General features: G+C 51.5%; 1 protein-coding gene across 6 annotated transcripts in view; it reads right to left on the bottom strand.

Moving 5' to 3' along the window:
• Positions 1-15,806, bottom strand: part of pxb — a 408,186-nt gene that overhangs the window by 129,974 nt on the left and 262,406 nt on the right. For all 6 annotated transcript variants that reach the window (XM_065444315.2, XM_065444311.2, XM_065444313.1 and 3 more), the window contains one exon: positions 1,864-2,022. In XM_065444315.2, the coding sequence (XP_065300387.1) occupies positions 1,864-1,987 (124 nt within the window). In that variant the 5' untranslated portion in view covers positions 1,988-2,022. The remainder of the gene's footprint in view (positions 1-1,863; positions 2,023-15,806) is intronic.

Below are 15,806 nucleotides of genomic sequence, written 5' to 3'. Positions count from 1 at the left end.
GCGCAGGCTTTGCAGAAGAAACTGGGAAATGTAACATCAATATCACATCTCATAAAATCAAGTTTATGTTTCATTCTCTAAAGATAGAGAACGAAGGACTGTAAAGAAAGGCAGTTTTTTAAGACACCTTGACTAGTTCACACTCCCGTAGCAAAATTTCAGATGGGTACGCAACAGCACTACGGCAAGTAAAAAAGGAAAATCGACACTTAACAGACAGCTTGCTACACTAAGGCATATATACACACTCAAGAATGTAAATGTAAAGCTAATACTTAATTACAGAAGATCTTTAAATCAATTATTACAATCTGCTTGATAGAAAAATGAAAATCCGAATGCTATCCAGTTACAAATATCTCCAGTAATTACACTGCATAATGCAAAGAACAAAAAGAAAGAACACACAATTTAACTAGGAGGTCCGGAGATCCTGTCTCCTCGCCGCCTCACGGGCTTGCTGGATGGCCCATAGTTGATTTTCGAGGTTTGAGCTGGGCAACGCGGCCGTCCATCGCGCCGCAGCTTCATCTGGGGAAACTGCATTTTCTTTGCATATAATTTCACATTCCCAGAGAATGTGTCTATGAAATGCGTGAGCCCTGTTGCATAATTTCCGGACTTCCTCGGGGGCGGCCTAGGCCCAGGCCACGAATTTGCCGGATCGTTAATGAAGTTGTTACCACCACCACCACAATTTAACTAGTTAGTAACTGGCGACTTGCCTGTTACATCAGGCCAGCCGCTAGTATCAGTCACACCCGTCTCCACCCAAACGGTTGCCCAATTCAGTCCGGTTAACGCAGACCAAGCTCACCCAGTAAGACGTTTCCGGCATCTGCTGAATATTTCAGGTATTTGAGCCCGTTCCGTAGAGAGTTGAGGCTTATCCGCGTAATATCTTCGCGGAATGCTGGGTTAAAAGAGAGGGACGGACGGCAGCAACAACGCTGGTAGCGCCATCTTGAGGCGCATAGTTTAACTAGAGAGGACACAGAGCAGCCATTGCAGTGACCTACCATAGTATATATATCCTAATTTCTGGTTGGAAAATTCGGTAGCGAAATGAACGTTAACACACAGTCCTTTTATGATTTTACTCGATGAGAATCCTCACGTAACACACACACACACACACACACACACACACACACACACACACACACACACACACACACACACACACACACACACACACACACGCACACACACTTCACACACACAAAAGAAGAAACACTTCAACGGCGTTGTAGTTGGACAAAGTGTCAGAAGGTGTCGCTACCAACGATCCTCCTACGGACATTCAAGGCTTCAGTTACAGGTGAGTATCAACTCTAGAGGAAACGCGGGAAAAATAAAGTGGCAAACACATGGGCGCCGCCACGCTGCTACCTTCAAGTTTTGTAATGTTGCAAATTTTCTAAATGTGATGCACAAAAAAAAAGCATTTGCACGTAGCTCGTAAGTATGAACAACGAGAAAAGTTCATACCGAGAATATTTCTATAAAGATCCGATGGCTTTATATACACAATCTTTGATGTACAACGGACGGTGCGTGAAAGAGTGCGTTTGAAGGCGCCTGAACTAGATGGTGCCACCATACCGAGGGAGGCTCGGGATCATTGCGAGTCTCGTCTGAATCGCATATCGTGGCCTGCGCCTGTGCGCCTGTACAGCGTAGCGACATGGCAGCGCCCTTGCGACTGCCGATTACCAAGTTGGTTGTATTAGCTGTATGGTTCCAGTAACCCGGCATATTGCTATACGTTTACGGACAGGCTAAACTCTACAGTTCTCACTATTAGTACGCTCAACGTCGTCTTTTACTCTCTTTCTTTTTTTTCACCCGGACTGTACGTACCGGGTCCGACGTCGGCCCCGCAATCGGACGAGGCTAGAGGGTCTTCGTCGTCGTCGGTAGCGGAGTCGCCCAGGCCTCCGCCTTCGTCCGGGGGCTCCGGGAACCGCGGGGACTCGAACGACATGCTGCCAGGACCCGCCTGGTCCGAGAGGGCTCCGGCTGTGCGAGAAAAAGAGAGGTGCGCTGCTCAGTGCGCTGGCCCAAAACGCGTGTGTTCTGACAAGAACAATTCAACGGCAGACGCCAAATAGCACCGATCACCCACATCCACGAGAGAGCACTTCAAAATTAACAACACGCCAGCGAGAATTTTCCTTTGGAGGAGCCTATTGCTAGCCGAAATAAACTAGTCGATTTTCATTCGTTTTTTAATGCCGGCACAGACGTTGTTCAGTTGCGCCCACCTCTGAACGCTGACGGTATTTTCCAGACGTAAAGAGTGACAGGGTCTTAATTGCAAGCTCTTCGGCGCGCATGACTGCGCTTGGCGGCTCGTCGGATAATGGGACTGAAAGTCAGTGGGTTGCCCCGATTTGCAGTCGCTTGGCGTGTTTGGTGACTACGAGGATGGTGACTGGTCGGCTCTTGAACGCGAACAGCACAATACACCTAATTGGCATCGCAATAAACGCATGGAGCGCGCGAACACCGCTAGCGCTACATGCACGGCCGCATTCCTCAGAAGGACCTGTTACACGCGGTGTCGCCCAGCGAAATGGAGCTATACTCCAGTTTTAGCTCTAGCTTTCCCTTCATTGCAACACAAAGTTGTCCGCGAGTATACACACTTGCATGCATCAATCCGTATACGGTCTTTGCCCTGCGACTTGTAATGGCTGACAAATTCAGGTAAAAGCGAGCATAAGTCAAGCCAGCCGAAATGCCAAACACGACATGCCGACCCCCGCTGACCATGGTAACGACTTGTCAATGCCAAACATGTCAAGTAATAAGGTGGATGGAAGGGAATAAACACATTTTATCGGCCAATGTAGGCAGACAGTATGCCTGTGGAAGTTAAAAAGACACGACGTCGCTTCTTCACTGCTACATCACTGAATAAGATGAATTCGGTCGATGCTATCGATCGATAGAGGGAAGACGGTAGCAGCCTCGGCAAGGGAGATCACCAGGCTGTCAAGAACCGCCATCGTGCGTGCTTCTCCTTCTCATAACCGGCTTCTTCCCCACTGAAGACTCCCCCCATACCCGGGCCAAACCAGAAATTGCCAGCAGGTTCCTCAATAGGCAGGACTGCTTTATTGCGAAGGTCAGTCGTCAGGACGGACACACGAAAGCACTTCTTTTTACCCCTCGCCCCCCTCACCTCCACACACATACACACTCCTGCTCGCCAACCGAATGCACCGCGGGCACGAAATACCTCCTCTTCAAACGCAAGCGCGCATCGCAAAACACACACACATACACGCGCGCTCGCCGGTCCATGGGAGAAGCCGGCAGCAGGGAGGTGCCGGTGCAAAAGCAGAAACGACGTCCGTCCTTCTTGCTATAAGAAAGCGTGCAGTGTTGCGAGAACTTATACAGGTGAACCGCGCTCATCCGCGGTGTATCCACATGTGCGACCGCGTACAACGTATGCTGCGGAAAAAGGCAAAAGCAAAAGGCGTTTCGAGAGGAGCGCCGCGATACTGTAAGTGCTTTGGACATCACACCTCCTTCGAATTGTCGCAAATTGTGCGGTGCAAATAAGCGCTACGGAAACTCGGCAGTAGGCCATTTTCTTCTTGAGCGCGTCGGCGGCCACCAGCACACCACATCTCTTGCAGCACTGCACGGCACTGTGTAGGCCGGGTGTAGTAATCCCCGCGGGCTTCAAGCAATCAGAGGCAAAAGAGACGAAGCCACCGCCGCCCTTGCCCGCGCCGCAGATAGGAAACAGACAGAGCGGGCAGGCCCCCTCCATAACGAAAGCAGACGACATCCCGGGGAGAGAGCATACGACCAGGGGGAGGGCGCCACCGGGTTCGAGAGTCTACGCTAGGTGACCAATGAGGAGAGAGAGAGAAAACGCGGGAGGAGAAAGCAGACGAACCCGGTGGACAAAGTGAGATAGCGCGCCGAGGATGAGGGCACGGCGGCCGCTTGGACGCGCTGCTCCCTGCGGTTCTTGCGCGGATATGCCGTCGTTGGTTCGGGTAGCTCGCTCGCCTTGAGCCTCCCCGTCTCGGGAGCCTTGCTCTCGCGGTTCTAATGGCGGAATTGGCCGCTGTTCTTCGTGTCACTAAAACCGTGCAGCGTTGGTGGAACCAGATACCGAGTTCACAACACATATCGCATACATATAGAACTAAGGACCGCATTCACGAATCATTTGGTTCGTGTGAAGTGAAAGAATTGAACGGAGCTGTTTTTACGAACCGCTGATGCGCACTAACTTCTTCGTGAGAACACACTGTCCGACTGAAATGCCGCCACAAGGATGCTGTGCAGACTATAAGGCTAAAACTATTGTACGCGGTCTCCTCACAAACTTCTGAAAGTAGATGGAAGTTAAAATCCCAAAATGCTATTCAGTGTTATAGTACGGTTGTAGAAATGGAAATAAAGTTTCTTGTTGGAGGAAAGTAAAATACTCCAAAACACATTAACCTTGAGACCTGGATAAGGGCTCTCCATCTCCAGATCTGGACAGCTGGCGTCTACAACACGCATGTTCCGCGTGCCTTTATCCGAATGCAACCACTAATTAAGCTTTACCTCGCGCTCAGCAGCCCCGGAAAGCCGCATTCGTCAAGCCACAGGGGCGGCCGCCTACGCCGCCGGTTCGATGACTAGTCGGCGCCCTGGTTGCCCACACGTCGTGGGCGGGCACACGTGTACCTCGACCAGTCGCGCAACGGCTTCTTGGCGCGAGCAGCCGTACGAACTGCCCTGCCGATTGGCTCCCGCCGGCGTCGGCAGCCCTGCACGCTTTTGTCGACTGAGACATCGGCCAGCGACGGAGTGTTATGTCGCCCGCTCACGCCACGGGCCCATTCCGGCACGGATAAAAAAGGCCGGCGTAGCGCGGCCGCCGCCGCATTACGACGGTAGCCGGCGTTCGGCTCCGCAATAAAGCTTGATTTCGGGAGGTCGTGCGCCAACTCTCGGAGGCAGACGCGGCGAATCGCAGGGGTCGCCTCAGGACGCGCGCATTCGACGCCGAAAAGTTTGTCGGGCAGCAGCACCGCGAATTTTAATTTCCGTCATTCGAGTTTGATGGCCAAAGTTCCGTTCTAAACGCGGAAACTCCGCGGGAGTTTAGTGCTGGGCCGCAGGATCCGCTGTTTGACCGACCACACCGCCGTAAAAGATGCCGCGAACGGTGCGTTAGAAAAAAATGTCAGAAAGGCGCATTGATAGGCAAGTTGCCTGCAAGCAACTTTAGTGGCCTCACGTACTCTTCGTTCGCCACTTCGCCGATCACGTATGCGGCCAGAAAATGCTTCACTGAGTGGCATTCGGTTAAATCAAACTGGCGACTGCGCAAAACTGTTTAGTAACGAACACCCACGCCCACGTGGGGTATATAGCAATAAGTCAACGCCTCGCAAAAACCCGAAGCGTGTCGCGTTCTTACCCGGTTAGTGTATTCATGCATAAAATTATGACAACAGTGACATCATGTTCTTGCAAACGTAGACACCGCACAGCGAGAAATAGAAGCGGGCTATCAACTGTCTCCTGAAATTTAAGGGATACTCCACTTACCCACTTGGAAGTGGGAGAAGAAAGGGGAGGGAGATGACGGAAATAAAGAAACGGAAAAAGAAGAGGACCACAACGCCTGACGTAATACACAGAGTACGATCACTACAGACGAGAGCCTAGTCACGTGGTTGACAACAATTCTAGTACAGTTTTGTGAGCCTGATATCGACTTCCGGAAATACACTTTCCGCCAACTTTCCGGATCTAATCCCGACTTTCGGGAAATAATCCCCGAGCGCGCGGTTCGAGGATGGTTATACCCGTCATGTGTTCTACACAATTCAAAGCGGCGCACAAATGACGCCTGCTGTCGAAACCTTGCCACGATGATGTTGAGCATAACTACCCCGGTGTTCAATGAGATGAGACTTCCACATGGGATCCCGCATACGAAGAGCAAACCAGAGTAGGGTACGAAATATAAAGATCTCGCGTTCGGGCATGGACGCAGTGAAGAAATATTGCAGCTGCAGCTCTGGATTTTAGACATTACAGGTCAACTGTGTGGGAAGAAGAAACGGGAAAATAGGGGGCGGTGGCTGCGAAGGTTCCGAAATCACCAAATATACAGTAAGCACTTGCACCGAGAAGGCAATATTGAAAACCTGGAATACATTTCTCCAGCTCATGCAGGCATGCGCGGCGGTAGAAAATTTGTGGCGTTCAAAGTTGGAAGCTATAACAATGCAGCGAGAACACGGAAGGCGCCTTCTCGGATGAAATGGGAGATTCGGGGCAGCTTGAAATTTATATAGCGCTTCTTCCACATCTGTTTCTTTATATTCCACGCTACTAGACTGTTCCATGCACTCACCGCGCAGGCTTGCAGCCGAAACAAACAAGCGCAAAATATCTTCCTCGAAGCTGGAAAAGACAATTTAATCCTTTACACGGGGGTTCACCGGATTCCAAGTCCGCTTCAAACAGAACACACACACGCACCACGTCACATAATAGGCTCGACTGAAGAGACGAGCTTAGGGGAAATTACGAACGCCAAAACTTTCCTTTCTTCGAGCGGGTCCCGAAAATGTCTACAATGCGAGCCGCACTAAACAAAGAAATAGCCGAGCCAGCAGTTGCACTTTCTTGCAAGATCGGGCGTAGCCCTTCATCACGATTTGCGCAGTTTCTCTACTCCCCCTACAGCGTTTACATTTCTTTTTTTAATCCTCGGCAGCGGCTCGAGTTTGTACAGCTCTGTTCACGCGAGAGTGCAACAGCTTGACATCGCAATCTGTTCGCTCCTCTCAGAGCAGACGAGTTTTGAAGCTCAAAATGGGCGCGCTCCCAGCTCGTCGCAACAAGAGAGCTCGGCAGCAGCTCCCTCCTCCTTTCACCTTTCAGTGAGTGCGTTCCCTCCTTCCGTCTCTGACGGCTTAATGTTTCAATTGTTGCGCACCTTCCATACCCATAGTTCGCGCACCACAAAAGGGAACACCTTGCGCCACCAGAGCGCGCCGCTGCGGCTTTGTGCACACTGAGGGAAGGAAAGGATCCTCCAATTTCGACAACCCTTTGTCCCCCAGTTGATGGCGGCGAGGGAAAGCGAAGATAATACACGAGCCAAAGAAGGCGCTGAAACCGATTCGCGGCAGCCGCATTTCGCTGAGAAAAAAAATGAAAAAGCTGCACACCGCTGTATCAGCTATACGTGGCGTGCCTTCGCAAATCTGCGGTCGAAAAGCGGTACAGTGCTTCTGCAGCGCGGGTGCAGCGCAGTGAAGCTCTCGCCTAAGTCTCTCTCTTTTTTTTCTTTGCACATATATAAACAAGGTCTTTAACTTGTTTCCTTTCGTAATAAGCATCGCACCGCGTGCTCACAGTTCTCAATATCATACGACAACGCCATGGCCATGGGGTGTATGTGTCCCCAGGCACCGGTGAGTGAACGCTCAGTGAGAAGGCAAGCGGGAACGCGTGTTAACTGCTTGGTGCGAGGGCGAATCGAGCCGCTATAGCGTCAGTGAGCGAGTCAGAATGCGAGTGATCACACAAGATAGTGAACGCACACTGGGAATGGACCGCACTTGCAAGGAAGTTTTCGGCGCACACTATAGGCGAGCCTCACAAAGCATACATACGGCGAGGCGCGTACCACGTTCTACATCCTCGTCTCGCTTGCGCCGTAAATTTCCTCGAATATGGCCACCAATTAAAACACAGGCGGATCCCTATATGGAAAACGACATCGCATATAGAAGCGCAGAAATGGCCGCAGAAAACTAGAGACAATATTTTTCAAACGGAACATTTTTGCACCAGCTGACGCTCGTAGAAATCAGCCGTATACTGAGAGGCGAACAACGACACACATCAATAGCATATGGTCATACGCGCTGTATAGATCAAGAAGTGCTGCTTAAAAATGACCGTTTCGCAATGTAGGAATGCACACGAGAAAATCTACGACATCTGAGTGCGAATGACATTTAAGAGAAAAAAAATCTCACTGCTGTATCCCGAATACGGCATGAAACGGGCGATGCGAGATAGCGATTCATGTCGAAACATCCTACAGCTATCCTATATAGTCGAGAGGTTGGAGTAACCATAAACCGGTAACGCTTATTTATACAGGTCGACTAGCAAACCTAAGTACCATGCTCACCGTTTTATTACTTAGCTTTCTGGTTTTTAACCAAGCGATCAATACATAATCTCGCTAACTACACATGCGGAAATAGGCAAACCGCAGCGAGTGATGGCGGCCGGATAAACCCGCCATGGAACTCGCAGACACATCCACGCCGTCGAATCGAAAGGCATCGATCGTCGCTGATGAAAAGCGTCCGAAACAAAGGAAGACGGTACCTCGCACACAATGGCTAAGAGACGCCTGAAAAACAGCGCGAATTTTCAAGATACGCGCACTGTTGCGCGGAGAGATTATTGCATGTTCGCGCGGCTATGGGTGATCAATTTTGCGGAATTCGATAGCGCTTAAAACGCTGACTTCGCGCAGCATTGCACGTTACCCTCAGCAGACATTCGTTTTGTATCCGCAGGTCTGGCTACATAACGCTTGGCTGTGAAGTACGTGCTACAAAAACAGCGCGCACTCGTAAAGTGTGTTTCCCAGGTTCGTGTTTTTCTTTTTTTCTCGCACCACAAGCAATATCACGAAGAAACGATAGAATAAAGTCAAGGAGCCCGATAATAGGCTGAAACATTTTCTTTTCGCAGTTGGCCGCTTTATGATGGTTGTACAACTGCGTTCTCGCTGAAAGGAAGAAAAAGGAAGAGAGAGAGAGAGAGAGAAAAGAAAAGGCAGACCTGTTCATCGCGGGCCCATTACTGCAAATGCAAACGCCCACCGAATGCCCGGATGAACGATTCGCACGAGGGCGTCTTTCTCGCTCGGGCGAGCGGACCGAGGATCGCTGATTCTGCGCAGGATGCACCCAAGACAACGACGCCAAAAAGAATCCCGAGGAGAGGATACGCGCGCGCACAGCGCCCGCCGCAAGGTCGACGCGTAATGAATTCGCGCTACACACGAGTCGGCCTGCACGCAGCACAGCGGCGTGCGGGCTGTGAGAAATGGCGTGCGCGGCACCGCATCCCGGCGACCTTCCGCGGAGCCGAACCCGCGCTGCCCGCGCCAAGCGGCGCCTGGCTGGACCGAGCGCGGCCGCGTCGCCGTACCTATAGGATTGCTTCGAGAGTCTGCGCTGACTCGCTAGCAGGCAAACGGTCGAATATTGCTGCAATACTTGAGATTTTCCTAGTTGATGAAGCTACACCTTATTGCGCTAGCGTAAGGAAACCAGTCGCACAATCGAGACCACGGTGGTGTGCGAGACTAAGCAGCTGAAGCGCAAGAACTATCCACAAAGAGCTTACTTTCCATTTTCTTCCTCCATGCTTCTTGAAATTCGTAGTGAGCGCTTCGCCTGTTCAGTCTCGATCCTGTATATGTGTTCGTCATTGTGCGAGTAGTCTGCTTACGATGGGGAAAGTAAGACGGATTATTGCTAGACGAAACGAAAGCCCAGCTACTTCTGCCCCCCGCCCCTTTCCTCCCCCTCCTCATTTTTATTTTTTTTCTTTGCTTTTAATTTCGCACAGGAACTTTACCATGGATACGGCATTGTAACGCCACGAATTTCAACATTGTCGGGCGTGGCGTAACGAATGCCAGTATTGTATTTTGTACGAAGTGGAAGAAGTAGAAATATATGACGTCACGCCGAGCTTGTGTTGCTACTTCAGGACGCCTTCGCCATCCGTCTTTCACGTTTTCTTTCTGTGTCTTTTTTTCTTTTTGCCGGATGACCAGAATTTCTTTGACAATAAGAGTGACAATAAGATTTGCAGATAGAGAGCGTCTGGCAGTATTCCAGCACCCTGGCTAATGACGGTTATTACATGGGTTCGCCTGAACTTAGTGCCTACTGACGGCTGCAAGTTTACTTCGCAAGTTGATCATTCTCAACAAAATATTGCGTTATAAAAGCAACAATTCGCAATGATTATGCATATTCCCATAAACCTATTGTTATGATGCATTTACAATGGAGATATATCTACAGGGTATATACAACACATTCACTGGCATACAAGACAGTGCGCCCGACATCAGCGAACGTCGTCATCTTCGGCACTGTCCTCAGCTTCGTCTCTGGGCGTGCTTGGTAACAAACATGATTGCTCAAAAATTTAGAAAGCTGCGACGCAATACGTGTTATCTTACAACAGCGCCTGAAGCCACAAGCACGAAGATTGGCGAAGTCTGCGTACTACCCGCCGTTCGCATAGCGGCTACGCGACCGCAATGCCGTAGTTAAATCTAGTAATTTCGAAAAGAAATTCCACGAGTTTTAGCAACAGCGCAGGCGTATACTTCAACCGAAAGGCACAAAACTCAGGCAACAGAGACGGCGGCTTGTTGTGATGGTGTGTCTCACCCGTCTTGGTGGAAATGGCTGCGCACAGACACGGCCCTTGTACGGTTCCTTTCAGCGGACTGTCTTCCACGTTGCTGTGCACACTCTTCGGCACAGACAGGACGCCTCCAAGTAATTCATGGTTGACTTCTCGTCTCGCGTTCTCCTCTCCTTTCCCTCGTTACGTATTATCACTGCAACTTATTTATTTTCTCGCAGCGCCGGCCGTAGCCGCTTGCCACTCGAATGTCCCCACAGCGTACACAATTTATGGCCGAGTGGCGAGGCGGCGGCGCACACGCACTAACGAAGAGAAAAAGGCAGGGAAGGAAAGCTTCCCGACGACCGGCGAAAGAGCGGTGAAACTTTCAGCACCCGGGGCGAGAAGCACGGCGTCCGGACAATGGGCGCCGTAACCGGTCGGCCCGGGAGGCGTCAAGGAGGCCAGCAGTAAATTATGCCTGCGTGAGGTGAATCCGCACAAAGCCTTCGGAAAGCGGGCAGCCCACAGGCACGGCTCGCGCGAGCCGAAGAGAGAAAGAGCAGCGAAAGTAGGCGCGACAAAAACAAACGAAACATTTGCCGCGGCCGTCTCGGAAGAATTCGGTCGCCGCGCTCGCTGTCATTTGCAGGCGATGAATGGCTTACACTAGAGAGCGGCCCTTCGCCCCGCCGCCAGTTGCAAAGGCGCGAGTTTCAGCTTAGATTCATGGCGGCATTCGTTTCGAGGGCGGCGAGTTTCCACGCTCACGTGCACTGCGTCACTCTCCACGACGCCGTTTGCTGCTTGCTACAACGACGCGCTCCCTCCCACGAGCTGAAGCGAGACGGTGAGACACGCGGCACATTAATGGCCTGGTTAGTTAACTTACGCCGACTTACTACCCTTGACTGAAGATTTGCCTTCTCCGCCGTGCTTCGCATAAAGAGGACTCCAATGCCATTGCGAAGTGTATAGTGCCCTGCCAGCAGCAGAGTAGCGTAAATCTGATGAAGACAACGCAGTCATGCAACCGTTAAAGAAATAAAAAAAAATTGGAGGACGCTTAAGCTTCGCCTTCAAGAGTGGGACGCGACAGCGTTCCCGTCGACCCGCCAAGGGGTATAAGACAATGCGCTACGGCACAGCGATCACTTACGATGCGCCCCGCATCGGACTTAGCGCCCACCTATCACGCGGTGAGCGTCGAGCACCGCAGCGTTCGGCGCGGCAACGAAACGTGCGCCTGAGCGAACGGAACGAACCAAAGAAATCGGTGTCTCGGAGGGGAAACGATCTACGCCAGCCAAACGTCGCGATCGGCACGGGCAGAGAGATAGATAGTAATCTAAAGAAAGGACCGGGAGCACGGCGAAGCGTCGTCAGGGGAGAGGGAGTCCCGCGACGCGCCTGGCAGCGGTCCCAATGCGCGCGCGGCGCGCCTCCTGTCGGGGCAGCGCCGTACATTGAGAGGAGGGGTTCTTATGTGTTTGCCGCAAGATGGCTCTGCGTGTGCGGAAAGCGCAGAAGAAATGCAGCGGAAACGCACTTCGCAACTCGTGTAATTGTGACTTCTGTACGTTACATGTTCATAATTACCGATATACACCGCAGTATAACTTTCCACGGCTCGTTTCGAAGGCAACACCGCATTCACTAGAGGCGCGTTTGCACCGCTTGGAAGCATCGAACTCGTGGCTGAGTGGTAGCGTCTCCGTCTCACACTCCGGAGACCCTGGTTCGATTCCCACCGGGCCAATCTTGGAAGTTGCTTTTTATTTATGAAGCGCCTGCCGTGATTTATCGCTCACGGTCAACGCCGCAAACGCCGACGCCGACACCGACGCCGACGACACCGGCTTTTCTGCGACACGAGCTCCTTAACGCTATCGCGTTAATAATAACACCCTTTCCGCAGCGCAATGGTGCTACCGCGAATCTGTCATATCCATCCGCGATGAACATCTCCGAAAGTAAAACAACACTACAGCGCGCCACGAAGGCAACAGCGGCATAGGTAACCTCGCTTACGTGCATCCACTCAGGCCCCTTCCTTTGTCAATTCTGTTCCACTGGTGAGTGAGCTGCACTCCTCCAGCCCTTCCTTCCCATGCTCCGAGACTCCTCGTGCAGCACAGTCAGATCTCCACCCGAAAGCCCGAAGCGACAACGGCTCGGACAGCGAGCAGTTTGTGCAGTAAACTTGATCTATCTCTAGATAGCGGACAGCAGGGGAAACGACGAACATTGATGACCCCCCAATCAGCTCAGCAAATACCGCAATGAGCCTGTTATTACGTATCCGTACGGCAAAGCGTTTCGTTTACCGAGCCCTCCATGAAATGCGGGAATACCGAGAAAGCGAGTAGGCGGGGTACAAATGATCGCGTATTCCCAGGAAGGACCGACTCCTCGCACTGTGGGAGGCTGCCGCGACAGTTGCCGTCCAGTGTGATTCCTCTTCTGCTGTATAGCCACACTGGGCCGCTTTCGTTGTGGTTGAAGCGGCAGTTTATCTGCCAGCCGTGCACCATTTGCTCCTCTCCAAGAGCTCGCATAGAGCACGGATGCTGCATTCGAGCGGCTATAATGCGCTTTCCCAATCGGTAAAACTTGTTAAGAAGAGCTTCGCGCTGTGCTGAAGACTGCGATACGTACAAAATTCTTATTTGAACGCAACACGGGCACATGCGCGCAGTGGACGCTTGAGGGAAGCGAATCAAAAAGCGGTGGCAATGAAGACGGCGTGACAGGCGCGTGAGAATGGTGAAGGGTCGGTGGTGACGTACGGTCAGCCAACGCCTCCTATAGATAGCGCAAGGCCGGTGCGCTTGGATCCGTGAAGTCATGCTACGTTGCCCGACTGAAATAGAATCGGACGCTGCCGAGAATGCCGCGGTGATTTTGACGACACCGCTTTCGTCACGCCAGGCTCGGCAATGGAAATTTCCGTCCTGCAAGCACGGTGTCGTAAGGCAGAGTGGCTGTACTATCTAGGAGGCGCTGGCTGAGCCCGTCGCAGCTCGCTGGCAACGAGAGCACGCGCTACGTGCGAACGAGCTGAACGAAGCGACACCAGAGGCGCCCGCGGCTGGGCAGCGCTGCGTGGCATCAGCCTGCGCTCCACGTCGCTTCCGAATAGCCTCGATCGACCCCGTTACGAACGCGCAAATACGGCAAACGCGGTTGTTGCCCAGTTCGCGGAAATCTGCCCAGCCAAGACGTGAAACAGCAGGGGATGGTTCCCCGCTTACTGGCGCGGAGACCGCGAAAAGAGGATGGGCGGCGGCACCGCATCCTCGAGAGCGGGCAAAAGCGATTTTTCTTCACAAATCAGCCGCACTCATTTCCGCTGCTGGCAGCGGCGAGCGTCACAGAAGACAGAAATGACGTCACGGTGAGTGAGCTGCTCGCAGAAAGGGCGACGTTCGCCCCGACGCACAGAGGGCATCGCTGCGCGCGTCGTCTCGAGCGCCTTCGAGCGACCGCGTCAACGGCGGAAAACAATGGGGCATTCATCAGCTGCGCTATTTGTTCGCTTATTTATTCACTTACGTAATGTTACTAGCCACCTTTTGGCTCCCAAAATTATTACTGCAATTGATTGCAAAAAGGAAATCTCGTACGGGTTTCCTTCGCGTACATGACGATTTTTTTTCCAACTACGTAAAAAGAAAATACAATGGAAGAACTTCATTCACGACGGAAGCAGTTTAGTACTAAAAGGCTGAGTCAAATATCCTGTTACTGACTTGCTATCAGCCGCCTCCTGTCTGCTATCAGGATTGATCCACAAGTACAGCAAACTCATTCCAGTATAATATAGAACAGGCGAGCCCGTTTCCGAGCAGCGGGAGTTTGTGTGAGAAAATCTTTGGCGAAAAAAAAAGAGAAGAAAGAAAACGCGAGAACGCCTGTGCAACCCGTCACAATGTGGAACAAAAGAAAGAAAAAAAAGACAAGCAAAAAAAAAAACGGTAGTCGCCTTTGCCTGACGCGCGTCGTGGCCACAGCAGGTCTCTTTGTACAGCGGCAACGGTTGCAGCAGCACGCCTGTTCAGACTGACGATCGAGGGCGGCAATTGCTCCGCCCCCACAACCGCCCACCAATAAACTGTCCACGCTCTGGCGCTTTCGCGCCCGTGTGTTCTTCCTGCCCGGAAGGCACGGCGCAGGCTCGAACGTTTTGACAAAATGAGTTTTACTGAGCACAAAGTGCCGACAAGACGCGTCCCGTTGTCGCAAATTCAAGGCGTGGACAGCAGCGCGCCGGACTGAGACCCTCGCTCTAAGCCTTCATTCGCGTCTCCGTCTTCCAGGCTCCATGCGGCACTGTGACTACATGCTATTATGAAGTGTGGGAGTGGAATCCCGTCGTTGGGCTCACGGCTAATATCCGCAACGGTTTTCCGTCGAGCGATTATTATTTATGGACAAAAAGTACGGAAGATATGCAACCGAGTATAGTACGGCGCGGTCAGCATTATCTGCTGTAAGCGAAATGAAAATTCATGTCAGGGACCTGCCCCGAAACACTTGAGAAATGTGGGCACTTGGAAATGTACTGAACAAACCTGCACCGCTTTTGACGGTGAAAAAGTTGCGGTCACCGACGAAGTCGAGGTTAAAAACACACATTTCGGCGCCCGTACGGGTTCCTTGGTCACACCCACTTTTCTAGCACCACGTGATCGGTTGCTCATTTCTGGCTAAGAAACGTAAATTATTTTCGGAATCCCGAAGTAGACGGGTCGAACGGCACAGCGGAGACACATTTTAAGCACCAAGTGCTGGGAAATACTAAGGAGCGCAGTCAGAGCGAGGATATTAACTCAGAAAGACCACGCACACGGCGACAGATATAGTTGTGGACCCGTTCGCAGGGAAATGTCAATACATCCAATAAAGCAACTGTTGATGTTCGCCTAGAAAATAGGCCTCGCAAGATATATCCAACACATGCCAATGCAAGCTGAACACACTGTACAGCTTGAGTGAACGGACAGGGTTGGAAGCCGAGGCTTCAAGTGATTATGGAAATCCAACTCTACGTCCTGCTTACGGCTCGGATGTTCCTTTTTTGCTGCGACCTGAGAGGCGACTCCGCAGCACTGAACACTGAAGAAAGAAAGAAAGAAAGAAAGAAAGAAAGAAAGAAAGAAAGAAAGAAAGAAAGAAAGAAAGAAAGAAAGAAAGAAAGAAAGAAAGAAAGAAAGGAAGGAAGGAAGGAAGGAAGGAAGGAAGGAAGGAAGGAAGGAAGGAAGGAAGGAAGGAAGGAAGGAAGGAAGGAAGGAAGGAAGGAAAGAAAGAAAGAAAGAAAGAAAGAAAGAAAGAAAGAAAGAAAGAAAGAAAGAAAGAAA

The sequence above is a fragment of the Dermacentor albipictus genome, chromosome 10 (assembly GCF_038994185.2).
Source record: "Dermacentor albipictus isolate Rhodes 1998 colony chromosome 10, USDA_Dalb.pri_finalv2, whole genome shotgun sequence".
NCBI lineage: Eukaryota > Metazoa > Arthropoda > Arachnida > Ixodida > Ixodidae > Dermacentor > Dermacentor albipictus.
Note: the sequence above shows the minus strand (reverse complement) of the source record. Positions and strands in the feature narration are given on the sequence as shown.